Source organism: Oryzias latipes, chromosome 16, assembly GCF_053564925.1.
Source record: "Oryzias latipes strain Hd-rR chromosome 16, Olatipes_Hd-rR_3.1".
NCBI classification, from domain to species: Eukaryota; Metazoa; Chordata; class Actinopteri; order Beloniformes; family Adrianichthyidae; genus Oryzias; species Oryzias latipes.
In genome coordinates, this window is record NC_136252.1 from 30,988,542 (window position 1) to 31,004,036 (window position 15,495).

General features: G+C 38.9%; 1 protein-coding gene across 10 annotated transcripts in view; it reads left to right on the forward strand.

Moving 5' to 3' along the window:
- The window catches only part of sema6cb (semaphorin 6Cb), a 170,396-nt gene that overhangs the window by 133,375 nt on the left and 21,526 nt on the right, over positions 1 to 15,495 (forward strand). For all 10 annotated transcript variants that reach the window (XM_011485750.4, XM_078932533.1, XM_011485745.4 and 7 more), the window contains 3 exons: positions 155 to 232; positions 12,499 to 12,557; positions 14,130 to 14,180. In XM_011485750.4, the coding sequence (XP_011484052.1) occupies positions 155 to 232; positions 12,499 to 12,557; positions 14,130 to 14,180 (188 nt within the window). The remainder of the gene's footprint in view (positions 1 to 154; positions 233 to 12,498; positions 12,558 to 14,129; positions 14,181 to 15,495) is intronic.

The window sequence follows — 15,495 nt, forward strand, 5'->3', positions numbered from 1 at the left end:
TTTGATTCTGGAGTGTTAAAGTTGGACGAGGTGATGTTGTTTTTTTGGTTTAGGTGTCGTCTCATTACCCAGCATCCTCTGGGCTCAGTGTCCACATGCTGTTCTCCTTGTCTCCTTCCATCACTGAGCTTCTGCTTCTCCGTCTGTCTCACAGAAGCTGTTTGTCTTCTCGGGATCCGTACTGCGTTTGGCTCAAGTCAGGCAGCTGTGTCACCGTTTCACCTGGTTTCAGGTAAGTCGCACACTTTGATTCAAGCATCTAATTTTCTTTTTTCAAATAGGAGTAACATGGCAATTGTGTGGTCAGATTTGATTTTAAAAGCAGCTTGAGCTGTAGGCTAGGTTTCAGGAGTCAGATTTTGGGTTGAAAAAGCTTATGTATCTTTGATGAAAAATATTTCTATCAGTGGATTAAAATATTTTGTAAATTAAAACATTCAAATTCCTAAAAAAATACATTTCTTTTCACCTGTTTTTGAACCCTTTTTGTATTTGTTTAAGTTTTTTTTCTACACAGAAATTTTAATGTAAAGTCATATGTGAAAATATTAATCTTCATTTAAAAAAACTGACATGACTGACTATTCTTATTTCAAAACAGATGTTAAAATCTAGGAGTTGGAGCTGAGGACCAGCTATTACTTTTAATAGTTTTTTCTTTAGCTTTTTTTTTTTAGAGGACAAATTAAACCCAAATCTGTCTTTGAAAGACTTTTTGTTCAGACCTTCCTTTGTTCTTTCATGGTGGATCCCCTTTGAATTGGTCCAGAGCCCCCCCTGCTTCATCTGATAGCTGAGAGCTTGACCTCCACTGGATTCCAGTTGTTGTATGAAGCAAATTAAATGACTAATTTTGGGATCTGTTCCAGTTTCAGTGCATTCAGTTTAAATTAAGAATGACGCCATTCTGATATATAAAAAACATAAAGATTTAACCCCCCTGTCAAATTAGGCCAAATTATCCCATGCCTGAATGTATAAATATCACAGTATTGCTTTTTAAAAATGTGTTAATTGTATAAAATATTTGATTTGTCTAGAACTGCTTTAACTATGAGAATGTTTGTATTGTTAGTCTTTTTTTGTCTTGTATCAAGTTTTCTTCAGTGACTTGGTATAATTTGCTTTATTCACTCATCTACAATATTTCTACGCTGTTCCAAAAACTTTTAGAAAAAATACCAATAATTTAAGGATTTTTGTCGTCAATTTGCCAAACATTGAAACGAAATGTGTGTCTTTGGTCTCGGGCTATCCATATACAGAACAATAAATACTTAAGAAATAAGAAAAAACTTAAACCACAATACAATTTATACTAAAATATGCAAATAAAAAGCTAATTGTTGGTTTTTAGGTGTCAGATTAAGAGGGGGGGTCTTTTAATTTAGCCTTTTCAGCACTCCAATAAAATGTAATGATTTTTTTTTTTATCTCTTATTTAGAATTAATGCACTGATGTTAAAATGTGTTCCTTGAAATAAAACTTGTGTGTTTTTTATTTATTATCAGTCGCCAAAAAAAAAAAAAGATTACAACTTTTTAGTAAGTAAAATCTTAAACTTGCAGTCCCTGGTGTTGCTGTAGTCATTTTATGCCTGACATGATTTATAGGCTTTAATAATGAAGCAGCCGTGATCAAAAGTCTGCAGATTTGCCTTTCTATCAAAGAGTCCAGCAGGAGGTTTTAGCTGCTAATTCCTCTTTGGATGAAGTGTTGGTAATTGCTTAGATCAGTCACTGTGCTGTTAGTGGTTTATGTTGAAGCACTTGAGTGGGCCCAGCTAAATAAAGACATTATTAGTTTAGAACACTGAGGTCTGTGAAGACGGGTTTGTTACTTAGTCAATAACAGGAAGCTAAATAAGTCACTTTCATATCTCTGTTAAATTCTAAAGTGCCGCAGACACACCCGTTTGATCGGCCGCACTTTTCATGATCGATAACTAATCTGGATTTTTACAATCTGGGAACTACAGGACGAAAGCAGGTTTCATGTTGCTGTTTGAGAAGCATTGTGTGTGCTTTTTTTATGTAAAGCTGGTCATATGATGGTGTTTAAATGGAAGTGTGGGGAACCAGCATCTCTATGATTTAGTGGAACAGCACCCAACTGGATGTAGGTTTGAGTCGGCAGTCAGGTTCAATTAAAAAAACAAAAAAGTTCCACACAAAGGACTTTTAAACTGCCAGGAGAACAAAAATGTTTCAGCTCTGCTCTTAAATAAACTGTTGTCTATGTAGTAGGAGAACTGTAAAAATGACACGCATGCTTATAGACAAAAAATGTACATTTAGTATTACATTTAAAACTGAGCATATTGACTTTTCTTTGTTCCAATTACGAAATTCCCCGTGTTAAATTCAGCATTCATACGGTCATGAAAAACCTGAAAAAGTTTTGGAAATTGAAAATGCAAGTTCTGTGTCCTTGAAAAGTTTGTGAAAAACAAACTTGTCTGTAAAGTTAAGGAAAAATGATAACTTTTTAATATTTTGGATGCAAAAAACTAAAATAGTTTAACGTGAGATTCAAAACTACCGTAAATTCCGGGTTATAAAGCGCACCCGATTACAAGCCGCACCCACCTATTTTAACGTGCTTAAATGTTTTTGTACATACACAAGCCACATCAGTATACAAGCCGCTGCCTCGGCAAAGCGCGTCCTGACTATCGGAGTGTGCATGGCTCATTACCACACTGTGGGCAGGTACTGGCCTTGTCTCAAGCTCATGTATCTAATTACACCCACATCTGAAACAGCATGCACCTCTATTCTGTTCACAAGTTCCTCAGTTATGGTTTTTTTTATTTGATTTATTTTTTTTATTTTTTTAACTTATTGACAAACTAGGTATCATACATAAAATTACTAACAGTAACCATATAATCAACATTACATCCCTCAGTTATGATGAGGAAATTTACATCCGCGATCCCCCATTTCCCATGAGTCTTAGGGGCTAAAGGCGGGGCCAACGCCCGGCTCGCCACACTGTTGTTCGTGTTTAAGAATGAGCAAGGAGCAGCAGTGCATGGAGGGGTGAAAAGGAACAGCTCTCCTTCCACTTGTGTCGCGGCAGCATTATGGTACTAACGGGGCTGGTTAAAAAACATCAGTAAAATAGCGCGCGCCTCAGCGCGATACGCGCGCCTCAGCGCGGCGCGTTCGTCAGAAGCTTCCTTTCACAACAAACACTTGTTGCTCCCCGGACGCCTCTGCGCTCCGCGCTCGCCAAGCGGGATCCTTGTCTCCCCTTCCTATCCGAAAAGCTCACATGGTGGCTGTGAGCTTTTCAATGCAAAATTCCGCTCAGTCAGAAACCGTAAAAACGACCACATGGATTTGTGTTTCCAGTCGTGTCCCGACAAAATAAAGGCTGATGTTATTCACACATATTTACGTGCAGCCAGCCGAGTCACTATGACTCAGAGGTAAATACACTTCTGAGCATGCGCTGTTCTCTCCGTCACGCAGCTGACCGGCATTTCCATTTACTGATGGGGGATTTTTTCACGCTGCTTTTAACGATTGCTTTTAACTTGAAAGCTTTATCATATTGTAGCGGCGATCAAGTGCACGTTGGGTCTAATGGCACCAAAGGATTCTGGGATGTGGCCGGGCATGCGTGTTTCTTTTTGTTGAACCATGACTGAAGTGTCTAAGACCTGAAGTGACCTCCATGCTGTTTGGCTGCTCAGAGGTGTGTTAAAAAAAATGACTTGTGCTTGGTGGTGGATGGTGCATACAAAACCTTTCACCGAGCCCGAATATTCGTACATGGCGGCCGCCAATCAAATCCATAAATTAGCCGCGTCACTGAATAAGCCGCAGGGCTGTGAGCGCAGGAAAAAAGTAGTGGCTTGTAGTCCGGAAATTACGGTAAATTGCGGCAGACGTTCACCTATCAATAATGGTAATTTACGTTTCAGTTGTCAGCAGTTTAGCGCGTGGCGCTCTCAGTTTGCTATGGGATATGGATTGGGAAATGCTGCGAAATGCCTACAGACTGCAAAAAACAGTTTTTGTAACAAGTGGCTTTTCAAGGAAAGGTATCAACTGTGGCTACTGAAAGACCCTAAAAGACCCTTTGACATAAGAAGCACGAGAGGTAATGATGGCGTTGCTATTGAAGCGTATTGCATTCAATCCAAATAAGGGGCTCATTGTTCAAAAGTTTTCCATGATTCCTGTTTTAATATTTTTATTATTATTTGTCTATAAGCATACTATTCATTTTGACATTTTCTTTGGAAAAGTTACTCTGCAAGGTTAATGTTGACGTTGGGTTTGGGTTTTTTATTGGCCGTTTTTTCGACTCTTGCTGGATTGAGGAGTGCTTTTGAAAGGGAGCCTGGATTGAAGAGCTGTAATTGCTTGCGGTGTTTCTGTATGCAGCCTGTGCAGTCACTGTATGCAGAAGGTTTTCAATTAAACTTTCCCCAGAAGATGTTTGTTTGGCTCCTGCTATAACAACAACAGGAGAACCATGAGTTCTTTCATAGATGATGTTATATCACAGCTTTTACATCAGTCAGTCGGAGCAAGGGCCGCTTACATTGAACAGCTTTGATGAAAAAGGCTTTAAGAGGCATAGACTTCAAAACCAAGACCTTTGAACAGATTTTATTAGGAAATCGCTCTCCAGCATGGTGGAGTAAGGTTAATGATTTGGGCAGCAGAGCCTGCTCATTATTTAGCCACTAAACTGTATGAATACTGTGGTTTAAATCAGTGTTTTTCAACCTTTTTTGAGCCACGGCACACTTTAACCTTGACAAAAATCCCGCGGCACACCAGCATCCCAAAAAAAAGAAAAGCAGAAATTCATGGTCTGTATTGATCGACAGCCACCCCTCCCCCCCCGCGCAATCTCATGTGGATTTTTGTGATAATTGTGGCAGAAAAAGCAAGAAGTTGTGGCTGTTTTTTTTCTATGAGATGAAATAAAAGTTAAATTAGAAAAATTTAGACACTGTTTGTTGTGGTTTCAAGATGTTTCACAAGGACGACTCATTGTGCCCTGTCCCTTTAAGCCAATGCATCATGAGAGATGTAGTGTGAAAACTGACGAAAAAGGGAAGAAAGACTCGCGTCTCTGAGCTTCATTGCTTTGTTCACTTGTTCCACGGTCTTACACCGGACTCTGTGGCAAGCTACACCGCTAAAGACGAGCTTTAGCTGGTATTTTTGTTAGAACTGAGTGATTTTATCAGCAGAATTAAGAACAAGGAAGTGAAGACTTTAAGCACTTCTGATTGGTCAGACTGATGACATGTGATTAAGCCTTCAAGAATGATTGGCGGAGACAGTTAAAGGGGCGGGACTTTTCCTTACACAGTTATAGCTGCAGCTAAACCGCGGTACCGTCATTCTTATCAAAATGTCTTTAATAGAATTAAATAAACACAAAGAAAAAAGTAATTTTAAGATCTTTCATATTCCTAACTACTCATTGTTTTATCAGGGCCTGTTTGGATGAACAAAGAGCTGATTTCCTGGAGATGGAAAATGTTTTTAGATCAGTCAATGAGGGCAATTTCCCACGGCGCACTTGACCATCTCCCACGGCACACTGGTTTAAATAACTACAGGTATTAAGTAACGCCTCTTTTTTCTTAAATAAACAGCTAGCACACAATAGATTAGATAGAAACAGTAAATATTTTTTTCAGTCTGAGTTGCTCCACAGAAATGTTAGGTAGTTAAAAATAAAGTTAAAAATGAACTTTTTAGTTTTCTGTACGATATATTGCAAAGATAAGAATATTTTATTTATTACAGACCCCTGCCACATGATGCTGATTAGTCTATTTGTCCAGAAAAAGAAGAGGCATCCCTCTAATGCATCAGTCGTGCAGCGTCCCTTCTCAGAATGTGAAAGGAAGATAAATGTGGGCTTGGATGGACAGATGGATCATGGGTAAACAGGTGGATGCAGTAAAAGGGTGGAGAAGGAGGACAGTCGAAGGTGGTACAACTGTCTCCTCCTGACAGTCAAGGACTCTGCGTGTCCCTGTGAGGCTGATGTACAGCCTGTACATCACACAGCACCTCACAGGGTGTTCTTGCCTGTAAACACTGTGTGATTGTGTGTAGTGTGTGTGTGTGTGTGTGTGGGTGTGTGTGTGTGTGTGTAGGTGGAGTTTGTGACAGACTAACATCCTGCTGCATTTACCACAGACACACAAAGACTTGGGAAGTTAGCACCACACCCATCGTCTACCGGCTCTCCATATCATTGGCAGGCCTGGGATGATGGCAGATCGTCTGCTTGGTCAGCCAGATGGATTACTTTCCCTGCCCTCCTTAAACAGAGGCTAAAATAACTTTTTTTTTTAATTCCTGTTTCTTTCTGCACTTTAACATTTGTGCAATCAGAGAATTGATATATTAGATCTTGTTTTCGTGTTATGTTTGTGCTTATGGCACTGGGCTATAGATTTTAGGTTGGATCAAGGTTTTTTTTGGTTGTTTTTTTTTTTTTTGTAGCATGAACAAAAAAGGGTTTTACTTGCAAAAACTGCGAATCTTGTTTTGTTCCTTTTTCTTTTGATTAACTGATCAAGATGGAGAGAACCGTTTCTCTGGGGAAGTGCTTGCAGGTAGACGGAGCCAGAAAAGTTGAAATACTTCTGCATTCAATCCAGGAGGTGAATACCTAATTAAACCTGTTTCTAGGGACAACTTAATAATTAAAAGCAGACTGATGAATGTGCAGTTCAGGCTTAAATATTTGAAAAGGCAGCATTTGTTTTTAGGTCTGTGAAAGATTTCTGTTTGTTTCCTGGAAATCCCACGATTTTGCTGGGCTTTCTTGCCCATCGGCATTCTCTCCAGAGTCGGAGGGAGTTTGGATCACATAGCTGAGACATAAAATTATGAGTCAAGCTCAACCTATAGGACAGAAGTGCTTTGGGATTTTTCCGAGCAGAGCATGAGACAAAAATGTCATTCAGACTCAGGTAAGGTATCGAGTTTGAGGATAGAAATAACAGAAAGAAGAGTGCAGAGCACAATCTGTGACCCAGAAGATGTTTTAAACTTTATATTTAAATAATGAAATACAATAGAAACAAAGAAAAGAAAACTATAGAACGAATGCTGTTTGAAGAAAGTCCAAAAAAACCTAAGCATCTGTTTTTTATTTGCTTTTTATGTTCTAGAAAATTTGGTCTGTTATTTACAAAAGCTATCCTTCATTTCAGTTCTGTTAAGCGAACATATCCATCTTCACAATGAAGAAACATGTTTTTCTCTGTTTGAGTGGATTCATGAAGAGGTTTGTATTGGGTTTTTTCTTTGTGTTTTTAATGTTTTTTTACAGTTTACTTGAAGAAGACAAATATGCGTACCAGGTTGTGCTGGCCTGGGACTTTCTGCTCTGTCATTTTGACATGCAGCACATAAAACAAAATACACACATTATTTGGATAAACTCAGAGGTCATCATTGCTGAAAAATAGTTTTTTTAAAAACATTTAAAAAAAACATATTTGAAAACCCTGAATAGCTTTTGCCAGTACAAGTGGCTGAACTTCTACGGCCGTGGTCCCCAACCCCTGGGCAGCAGACCGGTACCAGTTCATGGAACAGTTTTCATTTTTATTTATAATCTGACTTAGAACGACTTTTACTTTGGGAAAACTACTGGATTCTCTCCACCACATCCAACTCAATCTTGACACGTCAAGTCACTCGGTCACATGCTTCAAATCCATCCACTACTTTGTTAAAGCGGCTGCGCTATCTGCTAAATTGAAGCTCCAAAGCTAGAGAAATTACCAAAAAATAAAAGTATTTGGAAAGTTTTCACAAAAAAGAGCCAGTGAAGAAACGGAAGAAGAGCCTTTAACTTCAAAATAAAAGAAAGATGCATTTCACAGACAAAAACAAAATGACACACTGATGACAAAAACCATGGCAGGTCTGTATTAGTTCAGATCAGTTCAGGTTAATAAACTTGCTACATAGATATTAAATGAAAGAAGGATTCAGGAGGATAAAAAAAATGAATGCAGATGGCAAGAAAAGCAAAGCGATGTGAAAACTGGCTGCAGCTCAGAGATCCGTTCTCTTCCTCGCTGCTTTTTTCTCATCTCTTTTTTTCAAGGCCTTCAGACTCCATTTTTCTCTTGGATCTCTTCTCATCCCGGTAGCTTGATGACGGATTTACGGTGGATCCAAAGTACATGAAGGGGAGAGCACAGAGGATTCACTGCCTTTTTCAGGCTGCTTGTTGTTCACATCGAGAGATTGTGGGGCTGGACAGTCTCTCTTCTTCATTTATAATGTTCTTCTTTATTTATTTTTTTATAAATCCCCACCACAAAAGCATTTTGGGGAAACAAAGAACTGCCAGGGTTAAAGACAGGTAACGGATCCTGGATGGAAAACAGGTCAGCTCTGCTAAAGAGGTCGGGATTTTTTTTCCTCCTGTGAGAACTGCCTCATCATCAGGTTTGTCTCCCCAACACAGTTTCGGATGTGAGTTAGAGGGGAGATGAACACTTAAGGACACAACTGTATATTTAAGCCATTTTTTATTACAGTTATTGATGTCAACATGTGTCCCCTATAAGTGAGTAAAACGTCGTTCTCAGGGTAGTATGTTTACCCTCTAAACTGCTTGTTTTCGATCAACTCTGCAGCGTCCTGCTGTGATGACATTCATGTATGACTTTTAAGGAAAAGTCTTATTCTACCTTCCCACCGCCCTCGGCATCATGCATTCAAGCGACTACTTCTAATGAATAGTCTATGTAAGCGTGCATATATGTGCAAGATAGTGCAATAAAGAAAAGTTATGTAGCTTGTACATATGTATATTTTCAGTTAAACACAATTTTATCATTCTTTAGAAGATTACCTATTTTTATTGTTTAAGCAGCTGGAGAGCACCGGAAATTTCGTTGTCACAGGTTTCTTGTGTAACAATGACAATAAAGGCTTTCTGATTCTGATAAATGAACATTTTAGGCTTTTGCATTCAAAACATTTTCTTTTACACAGGTTTTTAAGTCCGTTTTCAGGCTCTATGTAAATTCACAAAGTAATCCAGTTGAACTTTGACCAATTGTGGATTTGGTAGCAATGTAGGGGTAGCACTCTTTTTAATTCACAGGAGTGCCAGTTGTTTGAAAATTGATCATGAAGGAGAAATTAATAGTTGCGGTTTGTCTGGCCGTAAATATATGACACCAAGTCTTTCATACATCGGAATAGAGATGTGAAAGAAAAAGCCCGGAGCAAATTTATGAGATTTGCACCACTTTGACATTTCACACAGACCCCCTTCCACCTGTAGATACATGCACTAGTACCGGGTAGCAATGTGAACATCGCGTTCAGCGCGTTCTGGAATGCACATTACATTCCCGATGTGAATGTAGCATTAGTCACAACTGCCCTTACGGGTGGATACAGGCTGTCCGCGGGCAAAAATTTGGCAAAGGTGAACGGGAAACATTGGTAGGCCGCATAAAAAAAATCAAGGTCGTTAGCCGCTTTGTAGAATGAAAATGTTTACGCGTGCTTTTTTCTATTTGCAGGTTTTTTCTACTTGACGGGTTGTAGTGAACACTTATACATAATGCAAGGGTAAAGTAGGTGAAACACAGGCACGATGGACGGACTTTTCAATTTTACCACCCCACCAAAACCTGCAGACTTTGCAAGGAGTCATTTGGTGCTCTTCAAGTAAAAATTAGACAATCAAAGCGTAGTTTGTGTGGACATCCTATGGGCACTTGCACATCACCTACATACCTCTTGCATGCAGCATTTGTTAAAGGTCAGTAAGGGGCCAGTACTTGCACCTGCCTAAAGACTAGAGTATGGTGTAAGGGCACTCCGTTCCACAGCATCGGTCCTACGTCATAAACTTACATTAGCCTTACGAACACTTTACAGTGCACTTACCACATGTGCGACAATGGTTTTTATGGCGTCCCCGCACAAGCCTCAATGGAACTGCAATCCACACTTTTCTCCGACCCTCCATGGGCCGGCACAACCCAAAAACCCGCAGCACCTGTACAGGTGCGTGCGACTTAGGCTTCAGAGTGGACATTTACCAGTAGCTCTTTGCTCTCTCACAGGAAATGTGTGTCTTCCTGCGATGTGACTTTAAAAGCTCTCTTGTAAGACTTGACATCACACAGTGAGCGCGTTCGCTCTTCCAGGGCACACGACAGGCGATATAGTGAGAATCAACATTCGCATGCCAACCTTGTGTTCTAGTTCACACTAATCTGATCCAGAGACCATTAATAATCACAATAAACAGAATTTGTTTAACATGCAACTGACTGTCAGCTGCGCTCAAAAGCCAGATGTTTGATGAGTTTATGAATTTTTGGGTCAGTATAAAAAAGGGGCTGTAGTGGCAGAAACTGACGCAGGTTAGAGACTCCTTGTTGGATTAATTAGTCGTTATCTCTGGTTGATACTCTGAAATTAATTAAGGAGTTCTGAAGTGGCCTCTCCTTCCTCAAATACTCGTTTTTTTAAGCTAACAGAGTTTTAGCAAAAACAAAAATTATAAAGAAAAAAATTAACAAAACAAACACGTCATACAGTCATTGAGATATGATCTTGGAAACGTCGAAAATACATTGACATGCTTGAAAAGTCATTAATTAACTGTGACAGACAATAATTTTTTCATGAATATATAAATGTACATATAATACAGGTTATTGGGGTTTCCACCTTTTATCATTAATGATGTGCTTCTGAAAAACATTTTTATTTTAACAGTGCAAAGTATCTAAACTTTTTCCAGAAACCAGAAAAAGAGGATTTACGGTTTTGTGACTTGTTTACACTTCAAGGTTAACCTTGTAGCTGCTTATTCTAAACTAGAGTCCTCACCATTGCATTTCTTTATATCTTTAAAAAAAACTCTTTAAGGCAAGCTTTTGATCACTTGTAACCTTAAGACATTGGCACATCTGAGTTTTGCAGCTTGCACATTTTAAACTAACAATCAGAAAACCGAAAAAGCATTGAAGTATTCCTGATTATCTTCTCGAATCTCACATTTTTTATGACTGGATGCTTCACATTTTGAAGTTTGAGGAGTTTTTACCTCAATGCTATAAATCTTTTGGATAATTTCTTCTATTATCAGTGCTCTTTTTGCTTCTATTGGATGTTTATTTGCTTTGCCTGGGTAATATTCCTATTATAGCTGCGTGATGGAAGTCTGTTTACACAAAAACAGCGTGAAATGTACTTTTTGTGTTTAGGTTACAAAGTGTACTAATTGGTTTGTTTGCGTGGGTGTGAGTATAACATGGAAACTGCATTATTGCACTTGAGCTGGAGCAGCATATGAGCCGGTGTCTGTTTCTTCTGCGGCGTGTGGGAGGACTGTTGGCTTCGGCGAGTAGCTCGACTCGGCGAGAAGGGCTTCCACTCCAGCGTGCATCGACTCGATCTCATTATGCAACTGTCAAACGGATGCATCTGGATGAATCATCGATTTCCAATTGACTTGAAGGCAAAAGATGGTGTGTCAATATGAGGAAGAGCAGGGCAAGAATCGTAGGCTTGTTTTCACCAGAGCAGCAGAAACTTTGTTAGAACGGGTTTAAGGTGGTTAAAAAGGTGCAATAAGAGGATTTTAATTTTACACAGTTGCACATTTATTTAAAACTGGATTTAATCTGAGTGCAAATAACCTTTTTGTTTCTGCGTTTATGTTTGCAATAGTAAAAGACAAAAATGTTGCTTTTTGAACCACCCAGGAAATCCTTAAACGTTTCCACATTTCCTCTTTCAACTCGGTCATTAAGCTGTCACTGCTCCGTCTGCCTAACTACCTCAGAGTTTGTTGCATAGATGTCTTGGCAGCCCTTCTCATGGCTTTAGCAGGAGGGGGATCTTGAGCTGAAAACCATGGACACATCCCAGCTAGATGACAGCTTTTGTCAGATATTCTGCAGCATCACTTTCCCCCCGTTTACACAAATGTTTCACAACCGTACTCTGTGGCTTTTATTGAAAAGCTGGCAAGCTGTAGGTGCCAATTTCACCAGCAGTAGTCTTGATACACGAGTAGGTAGTGCTGCTACTGAAAGTGCTGTGCACAGATTTGTTGAACATAGAAAATGAATAACCGGGGTACACATGAGAAGTCACAGGAGTAAATTACAATGTCTTGTTGGAAAACGACTCCTGAGTTCTGCTGAAGGCTACAAAATTGATGGCGCACAACATTGTGGAAAGATCTGAGGATGGATTTTTCCTTCAGATCTGGCTACTGCTGCATCCCAACCACAGAGGTGCTCTGACCTTGACCATACACAGAACAAATTACATTCTGAAATGATGCACTTACCTCTCCGCCTCCAGGCAATCCTCATGAGGAAAACCAATTTGGGAAAGAGTTTTTTTTTTTTTTTTGTAGTGTACATTTACTGAAATGAATTTTGCAAATCTTCTGACCACCATTTTTGTTATTGTCTTGTGGTTCTTTTGTGTCTTCAGAGGAGCATTTGAGCAGGATGTGGAGAACGGGTACGATCTGCATCCAGATGTCTGTCACGGTGAGACACAATCTTTCTATTTATTTTCAAAAGGCATTTCCTTCACAGCAGCAAAGAAAATTCAAACTCCTTTGCAAAAATATTGATAGTTGTCTTCATATTCTAAGCAAGCGTGTGCAAAATTCATGGGGGGGACGAAGCTATTGGGACAAATCTCTCCTGAATTTATTTGTCAAACAAACTTTTGGCACAAAAAACAGGAAGGGCTTTTTTGTAGGCAAAGCTTTGCTGGTTCCAAATTTTAGGAGATCTCAAACATCTAGGTGCTTTTCGAACAGACATTTAATGGGAACCTTGTGAGAATGAGTTACTGTTGCTAGGCAGCAAAAGTCTCATAGAATCATTTCAGAACCAGGTAAGATCCATTATCTCTTATAGAAGTTTTTTAAAAAGAACACAGACTTTAAAGACTTGAAGACACTGACTCTGTGAAGAATTCCCAGTAGTTTGAAAAGCAAGTGTTGGTGTTGTTCCTTGAGGTTCCCTCCGATTCACCGAGTCCTGTCAGCCATGATTAGTAATAAAATGTGTGCATCTCTTATAAATGTGAATCTACATCTGGTTTCCACTAACCAAGACCTTTTAAGGGAAGTTTTGAAAAAATTCAAGGAAAGTCCTTTTTAAATAGAAGTATTCATGCCTGATTGTGAAGAAACCTATCTGGTCTCCACAGAGCTCTAAGCTGATCCTGGGTGTAAAGTGAAAAAGGGTCTGCTAGATCATTTCAATAAACATTATAATCGCTCCCCAGTATGAAGTTTTAGTGGAAAAACGTTATTGTTGTGCTAGAAGAGGAACCAACACTTCATTAAAGACTCCCTCCAATGAAAAGGGGGTTTTAACATGTTCTTGTGGCATTTTTCTGATGATGGAGGACATGTATAAAAAATATTAGGCTTAAAATTGCCTTATTAAAATATTTATCATTTTTATCAAAGTAAAGGCCTTGGAAAAAGCTGGTAAATGTGATGTAGAACCTACAGCAGTAGTCCTCAAGCTCCCTGCTCCGCTTCATTCTGATGCAAATAGATCCATGTACGTCTTCGTTTTCCTTATCTGAGCTGGAATTTGGCCCAGAACTGTGACAGTTAATAGCGCCAATATTGCTCGCCATTTTTGTTGTACTGGTAATGTTAGGGTGGGGGTGTGAGGGGCTTTAAGCTAACTGGAGAGAATTGGACCAAATGGATGACACAAAAAGTCCCACCCACCACTCAGAGGTACATTTTTTAAAGACCTACTCCAGCTCTGCAGAAACTATGTCTTAGAAACGACGCAGGTTTTTGTTTGATTGTTTGTTTTTTGGCTAAAAACTGCATAAATTTAATTAAATGACCACCAGGAACGGTTTTAAAACAGATCAAAAGACGATCAGAGTGGGACTTCTGAGTGTGTGTGTGACTGTGCGCAAATGCTCCTGCTGGCCTTACCTCCCAGTACTTTTTTTCCATTTAGTGCATTAAAGTGCATCGCTTTTGGGTTCAATTGAGATTAGAGATAAACACGACGATTGAAAGGTTCCTCTCAGTCAGAAAGCAAATAATTAAAACCGTGTTTTCTTTTGCTCTTCAGATCTCCTGGCAACCACTCGCAGGGAAAACACAGCACTGGATTCAGCGTTTGGTCAGTGGACCTGCATGTTTTTATGATTTTATTTTAACATCAATGCAATGCTCTAAAGCCAAGATCCTTGTTTAAAAGCAGTCACAATAGGTGGTTTTGTTGTATAAACTTTTACATGTTTTAATAGTTTCATCAATCTTAGAGCCTAAAGGAAACATGTTTTACTCTTGAATTTAAACAGGTTTGTTTTTGGGTCAAAAACACCTTTTGACATTAATGCACTCACCTTAAAGTCAAAGGCCTTTTTTTTTTTTTTTAATATAAGATATAAAAGAGTTTGTCATTGCATTCAACTCTCCATAAATCGAGTTACAAATTACAGGAATCGGAACAGTTTTTGCTTCTCATGGTTTATTTGTTTTTGGGTTATTTTTAATGTCTTGTGTTCTTGAAAAAAAAACAGACATTTTCCCGATACGGTTTGTTTTATAACTTTGGGTTATGAATATGGTTTGTTAACAATGTGATTAGAAAAAGCAACCAAATATATATATATATATATATATATATATATATATATATATATATATATATATATATATATATATATATATACCGAAAAACTCACTGTTTAGTTGGGATCAGACTGTTTTTCTGTATATGGCTAAGAGACGCTACAACGCGCCTAAGTGTGATTTGAATTATGATTACCTTGGAATTAAGCTTAAAAGTGGGCGGGTTTTAATGCAGCCTTAACCCTTCAACTCCTGTGTTGACATCCTTTGAATAACCGTAACTCTGATATGTGTTTATAGAAGACACTAGCAAAGCTGCTTTTCTCCACTTCAGAATCCTTTGGACTTGCGATAACTGCGTAAACAGTTAAAAAGTTGCGAGTGTTTTGTCAAGTCGCTGATGACGGCTCCGGTATCAAAGGGTTCAACTTTGCAGACGCCTTTCTGTGCTCTTGGATTTTAAAAATGAAGAACATTGACTCAATGAAAGGATAAGCTCAAACTGTGAAAACATAAACAGAACCTGCTGCTCTTGGTTGCTTTAGACCAAAAGATGACTTTGGGGAGATCTATTCTTTGTCTGTGTTGGAGGGAAAAATCCACAGCTGCTGTTCCACAGATGCGTTTGTGATGATATCATTGAAGAACCAGGAGCTCCACTGGCCGAACCGCCAAATGCCCTTTATGCGACAAAGATCATCCTCCTGTCACGAAGCATTACTTTCCCAGCAGCTCCTTTCAACTTAGGAACAGAAACTGTCAAGCTGGCAACCTCTCAAGGGAGAATAACTTGTTAGGTTGTCATATAAAAACGTTGGATTAAAAAATATTTTCTTAAAACAATTTCCTCTTTCATAAAG